The sequence below is a fragment of the Aspergillus fijiensis genome (genome assembly GCF_003184825.1).
Source record: "Aspergillus fijiensis CBS 313.89 unplaced genomic scaffold BO72scaffold_1, whole genome shotgun sequence".
Taxonomy (NCBI): domain Eukaryota; kingdom Fungi; phylum Ascomycota; class Eurotiomycetes; order Eurotiales; family Aspergillaceae; genus Aspergillus; species Aspergillus fijiensis.
The window spans coordinates 242,057-258,474 of record NW_024468977.1 but is presented as its reverse complement, the minus strand read 5'-3'; the positions used below and the strand labels follow the sequence as shown (position 1 = coordinate 258,474).

Genomic DNA, 16,418 nt, shown 5'->3' with positions numbered 1-16,418 from the left:
CTCACACCGGGAGAGGACCGCAGGCAGTTTTCCGCGGCTGAACTGCGAGATGTGATTAAGTGTGAGTTAAATATGACTGATTGGCGCTGCAGGTGGCAGGTGGAGTATGTTCCATCCAGAGCGCCGCGATGGTCCATCGCTACTAGGCAAGGTAACTTCAGCTTGCGATTAAAGTCGATGAGGTCAGGTTATACTATACTATACTCCATACTTTAATGGTGCTCTCTTGTTCATCCTCCAGGCTGTCATGCCGTCTTCTGAAATAAGCTCTTCCTCGTCCACGTCTTATTTCTATTCCCAGTTCTTCCTGCCTGATCTCGTCTGCTCCCTACAGCCACCAACACCGCTGCCTCTGCTCTCTCCTCCTACCGAATCAGTTGCACCGGGATCTACTGATATCGTTAAAATGGCCGAGTCAATTACCAGGTATGTCCTTGACTCTTGCTGGTCTTGACGCATTTCAATCCAGTCTATCTTTCTTATCCTCTTAATTCCACCCAATACATGTCCATGGATGGTATCCCTTATAACCCTAATGCTTCCACCAACTACTGGAAAAAGCAGAAGAAAAGGAAGAGGAGAACATATCAGAGCCAGTTTCTGTCCTTAGAGTCACCTTCTTCCCCTCCATCTGCACTTCCACTTCCACGTCCCAAACCATCCTTCTACTCCTTTTCAAATCTCCCTAAGACTCCACAACCACAACCACTAACCACCCCACCTCTCCCACCTCCCCCGAAAACAGCCTCCCGGACAGCCGCCCCACCGGCGGCCGCAAGAACAGCACCAGCAAAGACCACCCAGAGGACGAGCTGGACTCCTCCGCCCCTTCTGCAGCCGAGAACCTCCCGGCGGACCCCCCTGCCGCTGCCGCCGCTGCCGCCGCCGCTGCCGCCACCAACACCACATCCCAGGGCCTGGTGCCGAACAGCGGGATGAAGGCGCCCGGGCCCACGCAGGAGGAGGACGGCAAGGAGAGTCTCCGGATCCGGATCCATTTAAATCTCCACGCAAAGGTCAAGTTGGAGTTGGATGCGCAGCTGTATGGGGATGTTGTGATTGGGTTGTTGTGATTATCTTTTCTGGGCGGGTGGGGGTGGATATGGATGTATATAGTTTGGGTTGGTTTTGGTGGTGAGTTGGGTTGGGACTGGGAATGGGGGTTGATTAGGGTGGGGGAAATGGGTTCCGAGATTGGTTTGAGGTTGAGGTTATTTTGATTTTTTGGGGGGCTTTGTGGTTTACTTGGTTTACTTGATTTATTTCGGGACCTGGGCGTGTTGGGTTGTTTGTGCATGGTGTTGGCTGATGGTGATGTTTGCTGGGGAAGGGAGCGGGAAGTGTAGTATAATGATACTTCCAGTGTAGTATAATGATACTTTCAGTGTAGTATAATGATACTTTCAGATAGGGCCCGCGGCGTGCATTGACTGACCTTCGACGCGGACAACCTTAGTTTCTTAGGGGTAGCTAGTACTATTCTTCTTACTCGTGCGTGCTCCATGTCACTGGTGAAACGGTCTTGTCCTGCATGGTGGGACAATTCCCAGACCCTATCCTACTCTCACGTTGGGGAAAGAGATGGTGGTCACGCGAGCCAAGCTGAGATCTCGACAGAACATCTGGATCGTCGGCGGTTGAACTCCACACCCGTTGCCCCAAGTGACTCAGCCAACTGGGCAAAAATTGGGGGGGGAAAGCCATCATATTTGATGGAAGGTGGCTGGAAAGCGACTCAGGCAGCGAATCTCAGGGCCCGGTTTCCCTGGACTACAGGACGCCATTGCGGGAATATCTGACCACTTACTTGATTCCATTTCTTCTCTTAGGAGCCTCACGGGGAACCGGCAGAGAGGATAAGAGAGACATTGATTCATATTTCAAGTTTTCTTTCGATCGTTCAGTCGCTGGGGAATGCTGGGCGGGATAGTTGCGAGGGGAGATCAAGGGATGAACTTATGGGTGCAGTGTGACCCTGCCCTTTGTCCCCCCCCCTCTGGCCGGAAACAATTCATTTCAATTCCTCCGCTCATTGGTCATTGATTGTTCTACATTCCGCGAGCATACACATACTTGAGCTGGTGGTCTTGAGGGTGTATCCTAGTCAACCGGCGGAGTGGGTTGAGGAAGGAAGTGGTGATGTGGAACTGGGGCTTTTTGAGATCATCCGGCGGTGGGAGGGGGATTGAGTGGCGTGGTGTGGAGTGGGCTTTTGTTCCTTTCTTAGATCTAGTGACTGACAACGATGATGGCTGCGTCGAAGGTCTAGACTCTCTATCTTAGACATTGGGTGAGCTTACGGGTCAAGCGACGGGAATGAGGACTCTTATGAAGTGTGATGTAGTTTGTTTGGTGAGCTTGTTCGTCGGTGGAGATGCTGCTGGGTGTATATACTTTTCTCAATGTTTGAGTCGGTCTATGGGTGGTCTATTGGTGTTCGGTGCAGATGTAATCAAGCAGGGAGTGAAGTCGGGTATTGTATCGTTATTTTTAGGTGCAGGCGCAGTACTATGTCTGCTCACCACACGTTGACAGCATGGTGAGATTAAATCCTGGTAATTAGGAAGATCCAATGGTAGTATTTAAGTATATCATGTTGTTAACTTGATTTCCGATGTCATAATTGATGTTTGTAAGGAGGTTGAGCGGATACATAGATTGATGTTTGTGGTGTAGTGACTCGGAGATATATATTTTGCGCTCTGGAACACACCCCCCCGGCAACCTTTACCACCCCACCATAAGCAATAGTAGGCTTTCTATTTACTTCTTCATCTCTAATTCAAAGCTTGATCGAGAGCGAATTGCTTACAGTCGATTCCATCCAGCAATAAAAATTTATCGAGATAAAGGATAATGCAAACAATCATATAACGGCGGCCAAGGTGTCGAACGCGGCCAGTCCCGACCAAAATAGAAGCATGCAAATACTTCCGATTGCCCCAGTTACTCCAGACTGCCACCCAAAGTAGCCGGATCAGGGCCAGCCCACTGAAAACAATAGGAATGCTGTCTGCAGCTCTCCAACTGTCATCGTTAGCTCCCGCCGATGAAAAGACACAAAAGATCAGGATGGATCTTGCCATGGCGAGCCCCGAGTCGCAACCCGCTGCACGCCTCAGGAAGCCACCACTGACTTACTGCTATTACCCCCTTCCATCATGCATTGAACGGCCTACGACACCCTGGGCCCAGACGTTGTCCTTTGCGACCAAGTACTATCATTAGGTTGCTGCTCCTGGAGCTCCACACCGATAAACCTGATCTTCATGACCTACACCTGCACTCCTATCTTTGACCCCAAAGTCTCAACCTAACATCTGCCCCAAACAAGCTTCCCCAAAGAACAGCATCCGATATTCCACGCCACATCCCAGGGACCCCCAACCGAGCGAATCACCCTGGCGAAATGACAGGTCACGGTGTGTGCGAAGCCGAGAAATATCCCGCCGCGGTCGAGCTCCCCGCCGACTCTGAAACACCAGCACACCTGGCGGCGGCGGCTTCTTCCCCTGATCTCCAGCCAGGAGACTACAACCCCTGTGTGGGCGCAAAGCCCTCCTCACCCTTTTATCGCCATGCCACCCCATCTGTGAACATCGATCGCCTGAAGGTGGAAAGTGAGAAACCCCAGCCCACCGTCCAGCGCTACATTTCCCCCGTCATCCCCGAGAGCCCGCCCATGTTCAACGTATCCGCCTTGGAGTCGGGCAGCCGTCATGAGTCGACGTCGAATCTCTGGGGCCAACCGAAGAGGCACTGCGGGTGCATGAATCGGCTGAGCCGCAAGCAGCGCATCGTGGCCAAAGGCGTCATTGCCGTGGTGATCCTGGGAACCATGATTGCGATCGCGGTGGGAATTACCGTCGCTGTCGGAGGAGCCGTTTGGAGGTCGGATCACCGACAGGAGTTAATCGGCTGAGGATACAGAGGTATGTTGCATATTATGGCTTCATGGGAGGCGCGAAATGCTAAGTACAGTACACGAACAGGACCAGTGTCTCCTTGCCCCTCTCTGTCGATACCTCAACCTACCATTCTCGGTTGTGATACAATTTGCAGTGTCATCACCTCAAACAACACATTTCTGCGGAGCATAACTATACTGCATGGGAGTTTGGAGTCTGGAGAGCATTCGCTGGGTAGGAACTGGGTTGCATGTACATTTTTCGCCTTTTCATTTGAGGTTACTTTTCTCTCTCTCTCTCTCCCTTTTTTTTTTAGTTCTTCTGAGTTCCTGTACATAAATGAGGGTTTGGTGGCTCTTTCTGGTCTTTTGCTAGCGAGGCATGCGGGGCGAGATTGTTGCTTGTAACAATGGGATAAGATCAAATACAAACAGAACATACAGGCCAAACGGGTGGGTGCCTGACAGCTTGGCAATTAGCGAGGGACGGATGCCTAGCTCAAGCACGTGATCCACAGGCCACATAAATACCGTGTGCTGGCAGCGCTCCCTATCTGAACTTTTTCTTTTCTTCATTACATCGAAAAAAGCTAACAGAGCCTGCCACGACCCTCGTCCATCTTCCCACGACGAGTGTTGCCTTCGGTCTACGGACTGATCGGCTCTGGAGAACAATTCTCCCTGATAGGAAGTTCGCTTCTCGTTGTGTCCTCTTCAGTGAGGGCGATGAGGGGGGAATGTCGATGACGGGATACATCACTTTTGGTATATAATGACTGTACTGAATATCTTTAACTTGAATAAAATGGCCATTCCCTCACTTATTTCGCTCAACTTCGTAAACTCGCTAAAAGCTGCGTCTAGACCAATTGATCAGTCTGCAGAATCAGACTGTCCTCGGGTGGCCGCTGGCAGTGCCGGATTAATCAAAGAAGCAGCGGGAGAAAGTCATGCCGGGCGCCGGCGAGGGGATCCTCATCGCTGTAGATTTCGTACCTGGCCGTTTCCCATACACCAAGTTGTTCTCCTACTTTCATCACGCTTCCAAGTCCAGATGGAGCGAATCCCATTGATCAATGCGAAGTTTTGTTCGATTTCCCATTGGACCAGGACGACATCTCTGATATCCGCACCTATTATGTTCATCCAGGCGTGGAGATCGCGCATACCGATCCCTTGACTCTATACGCCATTCAGCATGAGGAATGCAGCGAACCACCACTGAGGGAAGAACCCTCAAGTTCCTGGGAACACATGGTCTGGCTTGGATTTTGAGGACTGCCCATTCTTCACAGCATTCTCAGAAGGACAACAACACCCTGCTTGTATTTGTTTGTTTGCCGCAGAGGAAGAAGCATGCCGGCGCCAGGATGATGCCATCTATGATAAAAGGTGCAACAGGGTCCGCAAACCTAGGAGCTTCTTGTTCGAAGCAGGTCGAATCGATCGTACGTGAATAGTCGACAACCAATTCTTTTTTAATTCATTCCTTAATCTTTGTTTCCTACGCCCCTCCCTCAACCGGCCTTGGCCCCCAGTCACTCTTTCAACTTTCGGTTGTATTGTATTTTGTTTCTTATACCTTGACGTGAAATCTCTATCGATTATAATTAACACCAACAGCAACAAGCATGAAGGGACTCCAGGCAGGAATCCCACTCGCGGCCCTGGCTGCTGTCGCCCGCGCCACTTCGGTCATCGGGGGCTCGCAGGGCGAAGATCGCGGCAGTGACGCCGCGCTGCCGGTCGACAACAAGTTCCGGAGTGAGGTGAACGACTACCGCTCGGACGACCACTCTTTCGACCTTGATGCGAAGAAGACCGTCATCGAGCCGGGCCATGGCCGTCGCCCTCACCACCACAAGGCCAGAGAGGAGGTGATCCAGTCCAACGACGGACTGTCCGAGGGATCGACTTACGTGAAGCCGCAAGTCCACGCGGAGTCGAACCACGAGAACTCGTACCATGAAGATGACCACTCCGTTGAGCTGGAGAAGGATGTCGTCGAGGTGGTGCCGCCTCACGGTCATCCCAAGCACCACCATGCTCGTGGTGGGCACGAAGACGTCGACGTCATCGGAGGGCCCGGCGGTGTTGACACGGGCAATTCATTTGCTCTGCCCATCACCAGCAAATTCTCCTCCACGGTCAATGATGCCTATGTCGATGACCACTCGCGTGATATTGATATCGACACCACCATTGTGAAACCCAAGTCGCACCCCCCGAGCCACTTCAAGGCTCGCGGAGGGCACGAACATGTCGACGTTATCGGCGGCGCTGAGGGTATTGACACGGGGAACACCTTCGATATGCCGATTACGAGCAAGTTCTCGTCTGTTGTCAACGACGCGTATATTGATGACCACTCCCGGGACATTGACAGAGATACCACCATCGTGAACCCCAAGCACCACGGACCTGGTCACTTCAAAGCACGTGGTTATCATGAGAATGTCGATGTGATCGGTGGGCCTGAGGGAGTTGATGTCGGCAACACCTTTGATTTGCCCATCACCAGCAAGTTTTCTTCGACTGTGAACGATGCCTATGTCGATGATCACTCGCGTGATATTGATGTGGATAAGACTGTCGTTTCCCCTCACCACCACAAGGCTAGGGGCGAGCATGAGCACGTGGACGTTATCGGCGGGCCTGGAGGGGTTGACACCGGGAACACCGTCAGCATCCCTATTACCAGCAAGTTCTCATCCACCGTCAACGACTACTATGAAGACGACCACTCCCGCGATATTGATGTGGACAAGACTGTGGTTAAGCCTCACCACCACAAGGCCCGTGGAAGCCACGAGCATGTGGATGTGATCGGCGGCCCTAGTGGTGTCGATACCGGCAACAGCTTTGACATGCCGATCACCAGCAAATTCTCCTCCGTCGTCAACGACGCATATGTTGACGATCACTCCTTTGATCTGAACAAGGATACCACGATTGTCCGTCCCCATCACAAGCGCGAGCATGTGGATGTTATCGGCGGCCCTGGTGGTGTCGATACCGGCAACACCTTTGACCTCCCTATCACAAGCAAGTTCTCGTCCGAAGTCAATGACTACTATCAAGACGACCACTCCAGAGACATCGATGTGGATAAGACTGTTGTTAGGCCTCACCACCACAAGGCTCGTGGAGGACACGAACATGTGGACGTGGTCGGTGGGCCTAGCGGGGTTGATACTGGCAACACATTTGACATGCCCATCACCAGCAAGTTTTCCTCCGAGGTGAATGATTATTACAAGGATGACCACTCGTGGGATGTGGATTATGATAAGACGATCGTGCGTCCTCACCACAAGCGACAGCATGGCGAGCATGGCGAGCACGTTGATGTGATTGGTGGACCCGGAGGTGTCGACATCGGGAACACCTTTGACCTACCGATCACAAGCAAGTTCTCCTCGGAAGTCAACGACTATTACCAAGATGACCACTCGCGGGACATTGACTACAACAAGAAGATTGTTCACAAGCGCCAACACGGTGATGACGTTGACCTGATCGGTGGACCGGAGGGCGTTGACATCGGAAACACCTTTTCGCTGCCGATCACTAGCAAGTTCTCCTCCGAGGTCAATGATTATTACCAGGATGATCATTCGTGGGATGTTGATGTTGACAAGAAGATTGTCCACAAGCGCCAACACGGTGATCATGTTGACGTGATTGGCGGACCTGGGGGTGTAGATACTGGGAACACATTTGATATGCCGATCACCAGCAAGTTCTCCTCTGAGGTTAATGATTATTACCAGGACGACCACTCTCGCGACATCGACACCGACACCACCATCGTACACCCCCATCACTACAAGGCCCGCGGCCGGGGCGAGCACGTTGACGTGATCGGCGGGGCTGAGGGTGTTGACATTGGCAACTCAGTTGATATTCCTATTAGCAACTCCTTCAAGTCCAAGGTCAACGAGCAGAGCTATGACGATCATTCGGTCGACATTGACATCAGCAAGCATCATGCCCGCCGGGGAGGGGACTTCAGCATTCTGGGAGGCCCGTCTGGTGTTGACATCGGCAACAGCGTGGTGATGCCTTTCACTAATACTGTGGATGTTGAATCCAACAGTTACCACAAGGATGATCACTCCGTGCACGCACAGGTTACGACCACCATTGTCGCGAAGCCTCATGGGCACCCTCAGCCTCCCACTCACGACGCTCCTCCTCCGGCCCCAGCTCCAGCTCCGGCTCCTGCCCCGGCTCCGGCCCCTGCACCTGAGCCAGCCCCGGAGCCAGCCCCGCAGCCCAAGCATGAAGCCCCGGCGCCTGCGCCAGAACCCAAGCACGACCCCGAGCCGGCTCCAGAGCCGAAGCATGAAACTCCTGCACCTGCTCCGGAACCGAAGCACGAGGCTCCGGCGCCTGCACCTGAGCCAGCCCCTGAGCCAGCCCCGGAGCCCAAGCATGAAGCCCCGGCGCCTGCGCCAGAGCCCAAGCACGACCCCGAGCCGGCTCCGGAGCCGAAGCATGACACTCCTGCGCCTGCTCCGGAACCGAAGCATGAGGATCCAGCCCCTGCTCCCGAGCCGAAGCATGACACTCCTGCACCTGCTCCGGAACCGAAGCATGAGGATCCAGCCCCTGCTCCCGAGCCGAAGCATGACACTCCTGCACCTGCTCCGGAACCGAAGCACGAGGATCCGGCCCCTGCTCCCGAGCCCAAGCACGATCCTGAGCCGGCTCCAGAGCCTCAGCATGAGCCTGCTCCCGCGCCCGCTCCGGAGCCAGCACATGAGGAGACCAAACCGGAGGAACCTAAGGCAGAGCCCCATGCGGATGAACCTCCCAAGCAGCCCGAGCCCAAGGCTTCGACATCGTGCGAGCCTACTGTTCAAGAGGTCGTGCGTACGGTGACACGCACCCTTCCCACCGAATCCACAGTAGCCCCCAAGGTTGACGCTGTGGCCACTGAAGCTCCTGCACCTACTCACTCCGCCCTCGCCCCGAGTGAGCCTAACGAGTCTGCTGCGCAGTCTAACCCCACCCACGAGGCCGCGGCCCCAACCAACCCCTTCACTCCCAACCTGGATGAAGCTCACCACGTTCCTGGCTCTGAGCCGTCCGCGACGAGTGTTGTGCAAAGTGCGATGACGACTGCCGCTCCGGCCCGCACAGAGCCGGTTGTCATGGACAAGGTAGCTTCCAGCATCACGATTCAACAAGATTCCACCTTCCACGTGATCCCCGTGTATGTGCCACAATCCTCTGCCACCACTCCCTCGTCGTTCGCCGTCCCCACTGCGGTTACGAGCGTTGTTAGTCCCCACTCCACGGGCGTCGATGCCTACGAACCCACTCTCCGCTACAACCTACCCCCGGCTGCACCGTCGGCATCATCAACCGGTGTTCTGTTCACCGGGGCTGGAGCACCCCAGGTCGCACCTTACGCTGGCGTCTTTTCGGTCTTCTCTGGTCTTGTGGCTCTCCTGGCCTTGATCCTGTAAGGATCTGGCCCACCATTCTCTTAAAAACATAATGTCTCTATTTCACGCTTCCCACTGAATATGTTCACCGAAAGTTCTGTCACTCGTTGTATCACATACTCGATACCACTCACTCATTTAGTACAAAGGGAGGGGCATCCCGCATGTTCTGATGTATTTTATTCCACTGTTTTACATTCGTTAGACTTCAACAGGTTCTTCCATTGTTCTTGAGACATTATTGTAGTAGTTTTCTCCATGTTCGTGTGTCTGACTTGTCCGACTGGAGTGCGTATTCACAGACAGCCTGTCAATCCCCACAGGTCTAGTCCCTATCCATCCAAGTGTCTACATGTATCCAATCATCGTCTTACTACATGACTCAATCTAAGGAACGCTTCTGGGCTCGGACACACGCAAACCACGCCTTACGAAGTTCGATCCACGCTTATCACTCCCACCTTATAGCCCCCCCCCCGTATGGCAAATGGATTTGCCCTTGCACATAAACCCACTAATTTCCTCATTGCGTCCCCGCCTCCGCTTGCCCTTTCACCCCTTAGACTACTTACTATAATACTGCACCGTCCCTAGCCCTGCGTACTCTTCATCTAACTCATCCCTCACAACAGCAACCCCAACAACAACCACCACCAAAATGCCCCCCTCAACTAAATTCACCATCCGCCGCGCCACCGAACCCGACGCCCCGCACCTCGCCCACATCAACATCACCGCCTTCGAGCCCACCCCGTTCTGGCGCAACCTGTTCCCCGCCCTCGACCGCCGGGCCACCTACCCGCTCAAGCTCGCCCGCACCCTGACCAAGCTCGCCGACAGCGCCTCCCACCTCCTCGTCGCCGAGGATCCCGCTACGGGCGCGGTGGTCGGCTACGCGCGCTGGACGGTCCCTGGCCCCCCCGCCCCCGCAAGCTCCGGTCCAATTGCCCTCTCCCCCGCCAACCAAGACCTCGTCACCGCCTTTCGACAGGCCGGGGACGGGGCCCTCCCCCCCGGCACCAACCTGGCCATCCACTCCCGGTTCTGGGGGGATTTGGAGCGCTTGAAGGCGAAGTATCTGCGGGAGGGGGATTTCGGTGCGTTTTTTCCCGTCTTCTTCCTTGGTGTTGCCTCCTTTTTCTTGTTCTTTCTTGGTGTTGTTGTTGTCAGTAAGGTGGGGGATCACGCTAATTCAAAGGGGCTGGGGGAGGGGGCAGTCCTCGAATTCCTGGCGACGCTACCCGAAGCACAAGGCCAAGGCGTGGCGTCGGGGTTGCTGCGGTGGGGGTTGGAGCGGGCGGATGCGCGGAATGCGCGGGTGTATCTGGAGGCGACGGAGGAAGGGTACCCCGTTTATCGGAAGTATGGGTGGCGGGATCTGGAGGTGTTGGAGTTGGATTTCGCGGGGCTGGGGGGCCGGAGCGAGCGGCAGCGGTGGGTGATGATGATGCGCGAGAGGAGGGATCCGGCTGGAGAGCAGAGCAGGGGATTGAAAGATTAATGGGGTTGCTTGCAACAAGGTTTGGGGGGTGGAATTTTGTATATAGCTTGTTGACCTCGTGTTGAGGGGAGAGAAGTAGAGTTTGGCTCTGGATTGCATCCTATCCAATTCCTGCGGCTGGCCAGTTGTCCTGCCAAGAGGAAGTAGGGTCAGTGCTCGCTGTGAATGAGTCATAGAGTGTATAAATGTCTTGTAGAGACAGCAAGTACTTGTATCTCATGTTCAGCTGTTCATATATGTTGTAAGATACTGTCGTGCAAGATCCTGTTTACTTCTTTCTCTCTCGTCAACCCACTGTCGCCCACATTCACCACTCACTACTCACCTCTCACCTACGCTCTCTCCCACCAAGTCATACACAAATGTCGAAGCAGTGCTACGCCACAGACTCCCCCTTCGAGGATCTCATCGGCTACTATCGCGCCGTCCGCCACGGCCAACACATCTTCGTCTCCGGCACAACCTCCGTCGATCCCACCACAAGCATCCCGCAGATTCTTTTCCCCGGCGACGCAAAGCAACAGACGCGCGTGGCGCTGCAGGAATGCATCAAAGCCGTCAAAGCCATGGGGGGACGCGGTCCCGAAGACATTGTGCGTGTGAAGATGTTCGTTAGTCGGCGGGAGGACTGTCGCGCCGTGGGGGAGGGATTCAAGGAGATTCTGGGCAAGGAAAATGCTAGCAGTAGCGACACGCCGATTGGAGCAGCTGCGACCATGATTGTGGTGCACAATGGGTTCATCGACCCCGACATGCTGGTCGAGATCGAAGTGGACGCTATTGCGGTAGACTAGTCGATGTCATCGACGAGGGCTGCATCGGATGCATAGAATGTCTGTGGTGTAGGTCTGGGAAACAGGGATCATTGCTTTATCATTGGAAATGTATATACAAGCCTCAAGTCGAAACACTGGGCGAAGTTGGATAGAAACCTTGTGACTTTTGTTGTATGGTGCGCCTCATAACATGTACCGGTGCCGGTCGTTTGGTGAAAAGCTCATACTGAGCGACGCCCTGTTCCAGCAGAACCACTAAGCCATCAACGACCACCCATCCTTTCGAGGCCCTGTCGTTCATTGATGTCCGTAGCACCGTTTGATGCTTCCCGTACGCAACCTGTTTTTCATTAGTTTGTGTCTGCAAGGAGGCAAGAACAACTCACATCCACGAAGACTCCGCCCGTGCTACTCTGAAGCCACTGCTCAGGTAACTGCAGAGTTACGGGCGATTGACTGCCAATGTCAAGAGCAGGTAAGCAAGACACGACGATAGTAGGCTGTCGCAGATGTCGGGGCCAAGGCTCATTCGCCGAACATAAAACCCCGATACGAAGGCCAGTAGCCGACTCCGACAACGCAGCCCAGTCACGATAATACTCCGCAAGCTTCTCTGCGTTAGAAGCTGTCCTGTTGTAAAGGCAGATATGCTGCACACCCAGCTGCAGGCAAGCATAGATCGCGGCACGGGCCATACCGCCGGCCCCAATAATCAAGGCCGATGTACCGGCACGAATGGCATTGGCTGGTGACAGGTTCTTGTCGATTCCAGCCATGATACCAATATAGTCTGTATTGTATCCTTTGAGCTTTCTGCTGGGCTGCCCAGTCTCTGAGACGCTCTGTTCCAGGACCACAGTATTCACAGCGTGAATGTCCCTTGCCTCTCGGCTTATTTCATCCAAATGAGGAAGCACTTCGGTTTTGTACGGTAATGAGATTGCGACACCACCATGGTTGGCATCGGCGAGAAGATGGATAACCTCGTCGAAGACTCCAGACTGCACGCTATCATACTGATGTGGCAGACCACAAGCAGCATAGGCGGCATTATGCATTGCTGGAGAGAGGCTTTGCGCCACGTTTTGGCCAAATATCGTGAACAGCTTCCTGGGCCTCATATAACAAGCTGTGAGAGCCTGTTCGGCAGACTGCAGCGAGATTCCCTCGCTTTGCATGTGAGGGAGCATCACGGGTGATAGGATTGGGTTCAAGTAAACACTCGCCCTGCCTAGATTTCCCTTGTGGTAGGCAATTATCGGAATTTTAGCCACGTGGGCTAGACGTTGACGTAGTGCGATACAAGCCAGGTTATCAATCTCAACTGTTGACTCCCCAGTAATTCGTAGAACGTCGAAGCCAAACTCTTCAGCTTTCTTGAGTTCTGAAGAAACACCTGTTGACCTCTGCAATGACAATGGGCCCGATATGTGATAGGTAGCAATTGCCTTGACGTAGCCTTTCGTGTCGATTATAGTTCGCAGATGTTCCGGAGAACTACCAAGAGAGCATGCGAGAGCATCTGGTACTAGTCTGAGAAGTTGTTTCAGGAGGTTGTGGTACTCCACAGGCTCAAGTTGATTTGCATCTGCGATCTCCACGAGAACCGGAACTCTGGCATACATTCGGACAGTAGCCATGTGCTGTGCTAAGCTCTCAGCTAGCTCCGTGGTTCTGTGTCGGGAATAAACGTCGATTAAGATGGTTAAGGCATCTGCCCCACAGTCCAGCTGTGCATAGTCCGAGTTAGATTCCTCTAGCCAGCTAATAGGAATCTGCAAAGCATGTGTAAAACCCTCGATAAATGGGTTGACTGAGTACACACTGCAGGTGGCTTGACCGTAAATGCGTTCGAGAAAGGCAATGAACACTCTTCCGGCCAGTCTCAGTCGCATATGAACGGCCTCTGGTCTGCCATCACCACCTGTCGTACTTTGGGTCAGATTGTAGAAATCAAAGTTGGAGCAAGCCTCGAAGAATGCGTTCCCCACTGCAAAAAGATGATGGAACTTTTCCTGATTGATGTTGATAGTTCGTTGCAGATCCGACCGATCTCTCCTGACATATACGACAGGGTGCTCCTGGGCGAACGTGCTTAGTAGCTCTTGCTGTTGGCGGGTGGCCAGCCATCCCAGACCAACAATCACACAGCCGACATGATGTTGTTCCAGGAGTCGTTGAGTCAGCGTCAATTCTAGTTCTCGGTAACGCGTAGAACCATGCTGTGCGATGTACTCCTGAGGCGAAGTCTGTGTTTCTTGACGGAACACGGTATCAAAGTCAATAAAGCGACGGCGGAGTGCGACAGAGGCGATGATCCCCAGCGTCTTCTTGCCCGCCCCGACAAATCCGACCAGTACGAGTGTTGCATCGGGACTGTACCGTCTGGTGGAGGTCACACTCCCGGAATGTGGCGGGGAGTAGGGAGGAGAGATTCCTGGTGCCATCGTCGGCTAGGAGGGTGCGCGATGATACTTAGACATTGAACTTTAGTAGTTGGGATAAACAGATAGTATATCGTGATCTCAATCTGTCTGTCTGTCAGTGAAGTTGGAATCACCGAAATTTGCCATCGCTTAAAGTCCTAACCGATCACATGACGTCCCGGGATCTGAACCAGACGAGACATCTGCGTGCACAATGCTGTCTGTCAGGTTCATGCATTGCAGTCTTTGGGTTTCTATGTCATGCCAAATCCCAGATTGCCGAAGAGAAAGCGCATTGGCCGGGCGTGTGACCAATGTCGGCGTCGGAAGTCCAAGTGCGGCGGCGAGCAGCCCGTGTGCTCCATCTGTCAGGCGGCAAACCGGACGTGCACGTATCAAAATAGCAGTCGACGAAGAGGGTTGCAATCGGGATATGTGAGGAGCTTGGAGGTCGCGCTCGGGATCATCCTCGAACGGGTCCCTAATAGTGAGAGCACGCTGCAGCGTATCGTCCGAGGTGCTCGGGAGGGTAAGCGTCTCGCTTGCAGTGAGTTGGCCGACCGTTGGAGGAGGTCAAAGCCCGCCAAAGAGGTTATTTACTTGAGTCAAGCAGAGGCTGGAGATGATGCAGGCGACATTGGCTTTGATGATGATGGGCTGGGAGAGGATCTGGTGGAGAACTGCCTGGGTGAAGGAGAAGAAGGAGAGCAGATGGGGATGGAAAGGGAAGTCCCCAGACACAGCGGGAGAGAAGAACAACAACGGGAAGACACTCCACCCCAACATACTCCGATATCACTGGATCTGCCACTTCCAGATAACACACCCGAGTTGGTGGATTCCTACTTCCTTCACACCCATTGCTGGTTTCCAATAGTCGAACGCAGAGACATCCTGCGCGTTATGCATACCCACTCGGGCTCACCAAGAGACTCTGCGTGTCGTCTCGTGCTCTGGGCCATTATTGCCTACACATCTACCATGACCCGATCGCTCCGCTCGAAAATACAGCAGTCGATTCAAATGCGACTCATCGGGAACTATGAGCGGACAGAACTGAGCCATATCCAAGCCCTCCTCATCCTCGTCCTCTGTCATCTTGACCGGGGAGATCTCGATCAGGCATGGGTGCTTGTGGGATACGCGACTCGATTACTCGCCGTCTTGCCCGCGCCAGCGCGGACTCACCGTTCCAAGCATGCTTTCGTTGGCTGTACCTTCCTTGACGGGATCATATCGGCTCTGGTCCACAAATCACCAGCTTTACTCGGACCAGAACACCAGGTCTGTGCACAGGTTGACGAGGATGACGTGGATGAATGGGACACTTGGACCATGACGAGACGAGTCCAGGGTGAGGAAACGCGATTCATTTCGAAGAGCCCTCTTCGTGCTCTAAGCACTTTCAACATGATCCACAAGTTCATGCGGATCCTCAATCGCCTGCCGCTGTGCACCTCGGGCGTCATCTCTGCACAAGAGGTCTTTGTAGACTTGCAACGCTTACAGAAGCAGATATCCGAGCAACGCCCATACAAGGGCCGGGAATATGCTACGCCCCCTCTATTGATCCTTCATCTCACTTCATCTTTCGCCTTGTTACACCTGGTCGAGCAGTGCAAGCTGGAGGATGCTTCCGCAGCCTTAGAGACGGCTCGGAACGTGCGCACGATGGTCAACCTGCTTGATGACTACGTGCAGATTACCGACAATTTCAGCTCAACTCCACTGCTTCGTTGCTTCACATTCCAGGCTAGAAAGTCTTTAGAGACCTCATCCCGATGCTTCAGAAGTGACGAAGCGGGACAGCTGAAAGATCGAGTTTCTCGTCATGTGGATATGCTGAAGCTCGAAGATGCCGCCGGCGCCCGCCAGGACTCGGAGGTACCGCTGTTCAGACACCGAGTAACAAGCAGTATGTCTGGTCCTCCTCTCGATACCCCCGCCCGGCAAGTGCCAGGCTCAGCACTAGAACGTAGTGATATGGTGGTTGCACCAGTCATACCCCAGATTCCGACGTCCGCTTGGAATGTTTCTGGATCTTTGGCCACACAACCAGTGCAGACACAGGAAACCGAGGACTTTGATGCCTTGTTCGAAGAGATCATGACGTCGATCCCAGCCACCAGGTATGTCTTCTGCAACCACGCTGTATTGTTCGACCACTAACATATCTGTTAGACACGAACCCACATTCGCGGAAAACCTGGGCTTCTATGCGGGCAACATGGACACAGACTTCCTCGAGCAGCTTCAGTATATACCCGAGAATACTTGACTGGCAGAGTCACTGGCAGAGAGTAGTCACTCATTTGCGATCATTGATTCCTAAGTATCGCTTTATCCAGATGT

The 16,418-nt window shown here is 53.6% G+C and overlaps 7 protein-coding genes across 7 annotated transcripts; 6 read left to right on the top strand and 1 right to left on the bottom strand.

Moving 5' to 3' along the window:
- Nucleotides 1-284: 284 nt before the first annotated feature.
- Nucleotides 285-1,368, top strand: BO72DRAFT_482230 (uncharacterized protein). Its single transcript, XM_040947719.1, has 2 exons — nt 285-426; nt 746-1,368. The coding sequence occupies exons 1-2, from the start codon at nt 407-409 to the stop codon at nt 1,071-1,073; spliced, it is 348 nt and encodes a 115-aa protein (XP_040806596.1). The 5' UTR covers nt 285-406; the 3' UTR covers nt 1,074-1,368.
- Nucleotides 1,369-3,248: 1,880 nt separating this feature from the next.
- Nucleotides 3,249-4,004, top strand: BO72DRAFT_2160 (uncharacterized protein). Its single transcript, XM_040939724.1, has 2 exons — nt 3,249-3,932; nt 3,993-4,004. Exon 1 carries the CDS (start codon nt 3,410-3,412, stop codon nt 3,920-3,922), a length of 513 nt encoding a protein of 170 aa, XP_040806595.1. The 5' UTR covers nt 3,249-3,409; the 3' UTR covers nt 3,923-3,932; nt 3,993-4,004.
- A 1,534-nt stretch (nt 4,005-5,538) lies between these two features.
- On the top strand, nt 5,539-9,384 carry CweA (putative GPI anchored protein; the record flags this gene model as incomplete). The annotated part of the gene is made up of 2 exons (XM_040940804.1): nt 5,539-8,055; nt 8,617-9,384. 2 exons carry the CDS (start codon nt 5,539-5,541, stop codon nt 9,382-9,384), a joined length of 3,285 nt encoding a protein of 1,094 aa, XP_040806594.1.
- Nucleotides 9,385-9,702: 318 nt separating this feature from the next.
- On the top strand, nt 9,703-11,093 carry BO72DRAFT_2181 (GNAT family N-acetyltransferase). The gene has a single exon (XM_040939744.1). The coding sequence runs from the start codon at nt 10,022-10,024 to the stop codon at nt 10,862-10,864; it is 843 nt and encodes a 280-aa protein (XP_040806593.1). The 5' UTR covers nt 9,703-10,021; the 3' UTR covers nt 10,865-11,093.
- A 133-nt stretch (nt 11,094-11,226) lies between these two features.
- Nucleotides 11,227-11,658, top strand: BO72DRAFT_491072 (YjgH family protein; the record flags this gene model as incomplete). Its single annotated transcript, XM_040948169.1, has 1 exon — nt 11,227-11,658. The coding sequence occupies one exon, from the start codon at nt 11,227-11,229 to the stop codon at nt 11,656-11,658; it is 432 nt and encodes a 143-aa protein (XP_040806592.1).
- Nucleotides 11,659-11,709: 51 nt separating this feature from the next.
- On the bottom strand, nt 11,710-14,421 carry BO72DRAFT_2179 (putative pentafunctional AROM polypeptide). The gene is made up of 3 exons (XM_040939741.1): nt 14,230-14,421; nt 12,027-14,170; nt 11,710-11,980 (listed from the first exon to the last, which is right to left on the bottom strand). The coding sequence occupies exons 2-3, from the start codon at nt 14,085-14,087 to the stop codon at nt 11,762-11,764; spliced, it is 2,280 nt and encodes a 759-aa protein (XP_040806591.1). The 5' UTR covers nt 14,088-14,170; nt 14,230-14,421; the 3' UTR covers nt 11,710-11,761.
- Nucleotides 14,328-16,344, top strand: BO72DRAFT_473793 (uncharacterized protein; the record flags this gene model as incomplete). The annotated part of the gene is made up of 2 exons (XM_040947222.1): nt 14,328-16,195; nt 16,248-16,344. The coding sequence occupies 2 exons, from the start codon at nt 14,328-14,330 to the stop codon at nt 16,342-16,344; spliced, it is 1,965 nt and encodes a 654-aa protein (XP_040806590.1).
- Nucleotides 16,345-16,418: the final 74 nt, after the last annotated feature.

What these genes read in the sequence shown, in the direction of transcription:
- BO72DRAFT_482230 (XM_040947719.1), top strand. Translation starts at nt 407, where the DNA reads ATGGCCGAGTCAATTACCAG. An exon ending in ATGGCCGAGTCAATTACCAG is followed by an intron (nt 427 to 745) that starts GTATGTCCTTGA and finishes CCCCGAAAACAG; the next exon opens with CCTCCCGGACAGCCGCCCCA.
- BO72DRAFT_2160 (XM_040939724.1), top strand. Translation starts at nt 3,410, where the DNA reads ATGACAGGTCACGGTGTGTGCGAAGCCGAGAAATATCCCGCCGCGGTC.
- BO72DRAFT_2181 (XM_040939744.1), top strand. Translation starts at nt 10,022, where the DNA reads ATGCCCCCCTCAACTAAATTCACCATCCGCCGCGCCACCGAACCCGAC.
- BO72DRAFT_2179 (XM_040939741.1), bottom strand. Translation starts at nt 14,087, where the DNA reads ATGGCACCAGGAATCTCTCCTCCCTACTCCCCGCCACATTCCGGGAGT. An exon ending in CGGGCGGAGTCTTCGTGGAT is followed by an intron (nt 11,981 to 12,026) that starts GTGAGTTGTTCT and finishes AATGAAAAACAG; the next exon opens with GTTGCGTACGGGAAGCATCA.